At 46.7% G+C, this 6,309-nt stretch overlaps 1 protein-coding gene across 1 annotated transcript; it reads right to left on the bottom strand.

Moving 5' to 3' along the window:
- Nucleotides 1–990: 990 nt before the first annotated feature.
- Nucleotides 991–4,538, bottom strand: CD70 (CD70 molecule). Its single transcript, XM_037824185.1, has 3 exons — nucleotides 4,119–4,538; nucleotides 3,238–3,271; nucleotides 991–2,114 (listed from the first exon to the last, which is right to left on the bottom strand). Exons 1-3 carry the CDS (start codon nucleotides 4,308–4,310, stop codon nucleotides 1,729–1,731), a joined length of 612 nt encoding a protein of 203 aa, XP_037680113.1. The 5' UTR covers nucleotides 4,311–4,538; the 3' UTR covers nucleotides 991–1,728.
- Nucleotides 4,539–6,309: the final 1,771 nt, after the last annotated feature.

Raw genomic sequence — 6,309 nt, 5'->3', positions numbered from 1 at the left:
GAAAAAGTGCTTACTATTTTTAATCAGTCTTTAGAGGCTGGGTGTAAGGAAGTTTTTCTCCAAGTTGCTTATCTATATATACTATATAATCTGTCAAATAAATGTAGATCAGCTCTAATAATAAATAATTCCTTAGAACTCGGGACCTAATACCAATTACAGAAAGCTTTCAGAGCAGAAGCTACAGCATAGAAACTATGTCATGAAAAGCTCTACTATGTCTTTGGAGGCAGAGTGGAAGATTATAGAATAAACATAACTTGGACAGCTTTATACTTGGAAAGCCAGCTTGCAAGGTGGAAGTTGTTTCTGTTTGTTTTCCTTTTTCCCCTACTGAAATTTTTAAAACAAATCTGAAACCTGATGTTTTTATTAGTTTTTGAAGCCTACATTGTAACAATTCACAGTTCATTTAAAGTGTATTGACTTGTAGTCCTGTAGGTGAACTGCATGAAGGGATGCAGTTTTAAATAGCTTTTATTGTTGTTCTGAATAGAAAATTAGCAAGATCATCATGGAAATCTTAGGGAAAAGTTAAAAAAGAAAAGTAAAAATTATTACAGTTCTACCTCTCAGCAATCATTCATTCATGTGTGCATTATTTCAACACATACTTTGTATTAATAGCTCTACAAGGTGGCAGGTATAATAGCAAAGATCTTCATGTAGCTACTGGCTAGACAAGAGGAAGACAAACGTTTAATATTGGCATAATGAGTGGGGTCAAGGGGATTGATGGCAGGATGCTATGGCAATGTATAGCAGGGAGAGCAAATATGAGACCTGAAAGAAAAGAAGGGATTATCTAGAAGAATGATGTAAGAAAGTGTTACAGGCAGAAGGATCAAAAAGTCTCTTTTTTCTTAAGCAAAAAAAAAGAAGAAAGATTGTGATGAACACCAATATAAAAAACTATATTTTTTGTAAACATAAAGCTTTTATTTTTTTAGTATTTCTTTAGGATAGAACCCTACAGTGAAATTAGTGGGTGAAGGGGTGAGAACATTTTAAAGTTCCTGATACAAATCATCAGGAAGCTCTCTGGAAAATGGCACTCCAATGACTTCTTCTTTGTGGTGTTTAAGCACACATATTCTGTAGAGTGCTCCTCAGATTTAAGTCTTAAATTTAATAGATGAAAAAAATTCACATCTCATCATTGTACTGTTTCAAGTAAAATAAAAAGCAGCAGTCTGTATCTGTGATGCTGAAGTTATCTGTATTTGTTCTTTATTGCACATTCTTAGTCCATTTTCCTATTGGGACCTTGGTGATCTATTTTATTGATCTCATTTGTCGTTTCATAGACTAATGTTAACCTTTTTTCATATTTGTGTCAAATTCTTTGCAATTCGTACTTTGCCTTTTAATTTTTTTAACATGAAGGTTTTAAAATGTCAATTTTTAAATATCAAAGCCTGTTGATTTTCCTTTGCAATTTCTTCCATTGCTCTTGTGCTTTGAAAGTTCTTCTTCATCCAAAGATTTAATACTCATCTAAACGTACAAAAAAAGAGACCACCTTGGATGAGGTGAGTCACATCTTATCTCACCAAAAGATCCTACTTACAATGGGTACACACCCACAGAAACGGACTAACTTTAAGAATACACTTTCCTATAGTGCATACAGCTTCAGGTCACCACAGATAGGAAAACGGAAACAAAGAAAAAACACATCCCCCCTCCCTGAATCTGAGTCTCTGAAGACCCCAGGAGGGGCGGCAGTCAGGGGTGCACCCAGAGAACCCCAAAGAAAGTTTCGTCATTGTTGGGTGAAGGCAGCAGCGGCAACGTGAGGTTGGTGCACAGGGTGTCGCCGCGAGCCAGGGGCGTCAGGCGCTGGGAGGCCACAGTGCAGCTCCGGTGGAAGCTGAGCCGCAGGAGGCTAATGCTGCGCGAGGCCGGGGAGCAGATGCCCACGGTCAGCGTGGCCCTGCGGTGCGCGGTGGTCCACCTGGAGGAGCAGTTGGCCAGCGTCACCTGGACGTGCAGCCTGTAGATGCCGGGGCGCTGGACGCGCAGCTGCCCGTTGTCCAGCTCTGGTCCGTAGGTGAAGGAGCGGCCCAGCGCTGGGCTCCCCTGCCAGCGCAGCCGAGGGTCCTTCCGTGAGCCTAGAGGCGGAGGATTAGGAGCGTGAAAGGATGGGTAGTTAGGAAAACTGAGAGACAGTGGGATAGAGATACAGGGAGCTGGAGATAAAGGGACAGACAGTGGGAGATCCAAGGAACAGAGCATGAGAGAGAAAAACCTAGGGGTGTCATAGAGACAGAGGGATAATGGGTCAAAGATCCAAAGGATGAGAGAGAGAGAGAGAGGGAGGGAGGAAGGAAAGAAAGAAAGGAAAGAAAGGAGAGGAAAAGAAAGGAAAAGAAAGGAAAGGAAAGGAAAGAAAAGAAAAGGAAAGGAAAAAAGGGAGGAAGGGAGGGAGAAAGAAAAAGAAACTGGGGGTAGGGTGGAGATGGGCGATCCAAAGGAACAGAGAGACAGACACACAAAAAGAGAGAGGGGTAGGGAGAGAAGACTAAGGAGCAGGGGTCCCTCCTTTACCAAATGGAATGAACACAACTCTAAAACTCCCAGGGACTCTGACGTCTGGCGATGGGTATGAGAGACAGAAGTGGAAGAGGACTAAATAGAGGCTGGGAAAGGAAGGTCTTCCTACAAACAGTGGAATGGCTCTATCCCTTCTCTACTTCAGGTCTTCTCTCAATGTCACTTTCTCTCGGATGCCACTCCCAAACCTGGATGCCTGCTCCCCCTGCCTTGCTTTAATTTTCTCCAAAACACACTGTGTGCCGGTTTTACCATGTTTGCCATGTTAAATGTCTGACTTGTTTGCTTTTGTTTTCTTTCTTTTTTTTTTTTTCCTCTGTCTCCCCTCAGGAGGAGAGAAGCTTCCCCTGAGCAGGGATTTCTGCTTGTTTTGTTCACTTGTTGCAGCACTTGCAACAGTGCATGGCTCACAAGAGATGCTCAATTAATGTTTGCTGAAAGAACGAAGGAATTTTAGCAACTACTATTAGTTTTGCTGTTTTAGCTGTTTTCAGTTCTTCCAGAGGAGAAGTTAAAATGTGAGAGAATGAGGAGAGTAAAGCAGTTTATTTACACCCGAGAAACACTACCGGCCACCTTTCTCTCTCTTCCCTTCCCTCCTCCCTCTCTCACTCGCTCACTTTCTCTCTCCCTCTCCCCCCCCCCCTCCTTTCACCCTCATACGCAGCGGCCCCACATTACCTGTGTGATTCAGCTGGAGCTCAGCTATGTCCCACTGGAAGAAAAGAAAGTTTTAAGGGTCCCCGAAGTTAGGAAATCTTACTCCCGCCCACCTTTATCTTCAGGTCCCCTTCCACTGGACCTATTTGTGTGTGTGTGTGTGTGTGTGTCCGCGCTCGCGCGCCCACGCGCCTGTGCTTGAAGACCCCTTAAAGAGGAAGTAGGTTTGAAACAGCAGGGAGAAAAAACACCTTCAAAAGAACTTCCTAGTTTCCTGGATCCAACAGGAGCAGGGTACACGCGCGACGGCTAGGCTTCCTCCATTGCAAAGCCCCTGCAAAGCCTCCAAAGGCGGCCCCTCGTGCCGGGTGCCCGGGGCTCGCAGGTGAGCGTCTGCTATTCGCCCTTCCCTGGGAGGCCCCCAGAACTATCCTCCCAGCTCTGTGAAGCCCCCAGCGGGCTCTGAGTCAGCCTGCCTGCCGGGGGAACACCAGGGCAAGGTCATCGTTTATGCTCACATCGGATGTACCTTTCCCGGCCTCACGATCTCCCATTCTGGGGATCCCCTTCACCTTCACCGGCTGAGTCACGGAATACGAATAACTATCCCCGAACCCCCGGACAGCCTCGCTCCGTCCTTGCTCTTTGCCTTCCCAAATCAAGCTTCCTCTCTGGCATCTCTTTTTTTTTTTTTTTTAAATCCCATCTCAGACTGCTTTTAACTTTTTTGTCTTTGTCCCTCTGTCTGCTCTGCTGTCTAGCTCGAAGTCACTCTACCTCTGTCCCTTTCTCTTCTCCATTCCCCATCCCCTCCCCAGGATGGGCCCCACCCAGAGGTGCCGAGGCTCGGTGGAGCAGGTGGCAAGTACGCTTCTCGCTCCCACCCTCCCTTTCTGACTCACCCCAGACGACTCCGGCAGCTGCTTCTGCGGGAGGTAGTGACTGCACAGGATGCCGTATATCACCACGGCGCCGGTCACACCCGTGAGAAAAGGGACCAAAACACTCCGCAGGAGAGAAGCCCAAGCCAGGCGGGGCACGGGGCAGCCGCCGGAGCCCTCCTCAGCCATCACGGTTCTTGACCAACGCCGCATCCGATGTGCACTGGCGATGCGAGGGGGAGAGAGGGCGTCTCAGAGGGGGAAGGAAATCCCTGCCCTCAGCGAGCTCTCAGGCCCCTGCTTGCCCAGCTTTCCGGGGACCAGCCCTGCCCTCTCTGGGGCTGTCCGTGAGACAGGAAGGATCTCAGTTTGGCGAGGGCAGGGGAAAGCCCCTTCAGCCTTTGCCAGGCCCCTCCTCCCTGATGATGTCAGATGGGTGGAGCGGGGTGGGGGCAGGGAGTCGCCCCCAACGCCGCGGGCAGCTTTCCACACGGACCCCCACCCTCATCCTCCTCTGCTTATTCATTCATTCCGTAGCTCTATTTTGAGAGTCTGCTATGGACCAAGAGTGTGCAGAAGGCTAGAGATACAGAGAGCTGCCAGGGTTTGGAAGTGCTCCCCAAATGTCCATATGCTCCTCTCCATCTTCCCGGCCTCCCTGGCAGTCTGGTGGGGCCATGCAACTGAACTGCACAACGGAAGGAGAATGGGAAAAATGGATAGTCACCTCTACGCCTGACTCTTTTTTTAATTCATTTTTATTGAGATATATTCACATACCATGCAGTCATACAAAACAAAAGAGTACATTCAGTTGTTTACGATACCATTATATCGTTGTACATTCATCACCAAAATTAAGTTTTGACATTTTCATTATCACACACACAACAATAATAATAAAAATTAAAGTGAAAAAAAAATTAAAGTATAAAAGAACCCTGGGTGTCTTTTTTTTTTTTTTTTTTTTTGCCCCCATTTTTCTACACATCCATCCATACACTGGACAAAGGGGAGTATGGTCCATATGGCTTTCCCAATCACATTGTCACCCCTCATAAGCTACATTTTTATACAAGCGTCCTCAATATTCATGGGTTCTGGGTTGTAGGTTGATAGTTTCAGGTATTTACTGCTAGATGTTCCAATTCATTAGAACCTAAAAAGAGTTACCTATATTATGCATAAGAGTGCCCACCAGAGTGACCTCTCGGCTCTTTTGGAATCTCTCAGCCACTGAAACTTATTTCATTTCCTTCACATCCCCCTTTTGGTCAAGAAGATGTTCTCCATCCCATGATGCTGGCTCTAGATTCCTCCCGGGGAATCATATTCCCACGTTGCCAGGGAGATTCACTCCCCTGGGTGTCAGATCCCACGTAGAGGGGAGGGCAATGATTTCATCTGCCAAGTTGGCTTAGCGAGAGAGAGAGGGCCACATCTGAGTGACAAAGATGTGCCTGACTCTTAAAAACGTGCAAAATCATCCTTCAGTTCTCTCTTCCTCTGAGCCCTTGGAAACCACCTCTTGGTGGCGCAAGATGGAGAAAGACCATCCATTTCTCATTGGACCGTGATGGGACTAGTATCAGTCAGTCAAACCACTCACTTACTGTAACAAGTAGGCGTAGCTTTGTTCTAAGAAACTTTGTGAATGCCGAAATTTGGATTTCATATAGTTTTTCACGTTGCCAAATATTCTTCTTTCGATTTTGTTCCACAACACCCCCAACCATTTAGAAACACAAAAACCATTCTTAGCTACTGGGCCATACAGCAACAGGAGGTGAGCTGGATTTGGCTTGCATTTAGCCGGAGTTTGCTGAGCCTTGGATTATAAAACAGGGATGCAAAGGGTGGAAGGAAAGTCAGGGACCTGAACAGCTATGAGAGGAAGCCAGCCACAGCAGGTCGCAAGTTCAGCAAGTGCAAAAGCCCTGAGGTAGGAATGAGTTCCTTGGGTATGGAAAAAGATCCTGCTGGACATTGTAGGGCTGACAAGGAGTTTAGAGCTTATTTTAAATGCTGCAGAATGGTGGACTCGGGTGAAAGATGGATTCTGACTGGTTTCTGAAACGCCCTCAGATTGCTGCTGTGGAGAAGAGGGTATACCCAGAGCAGGCACAGTAGGGGGCAGGGGCATCCAAGAGAAGAGTGATGAGGTCCTGGAGTGGGGAGTACCTGGGGCTATGAGAAGAAGGGGGTGGATACA

The sequence above is a fragment of the Choloepus didactylus genome (genome assembly GCF_015220235.1).
Source record: "Choloepus didactylus isolate mChoDid1 chromosome 25 unlocalized genomic scaffold, mChoDid1.pri SUPER_25_unloc1, whole genome shotgun sequence".
Taxonomy (NCBI): Eukaryota; Metazoa; Chordata; class Mammalia; order Pilosa; family Megalonychidae; genus Choloepus; species Choloepus didactylus.
This window is presented reverse-complemented; position numbering and strand designations above follow the sequence as displayed.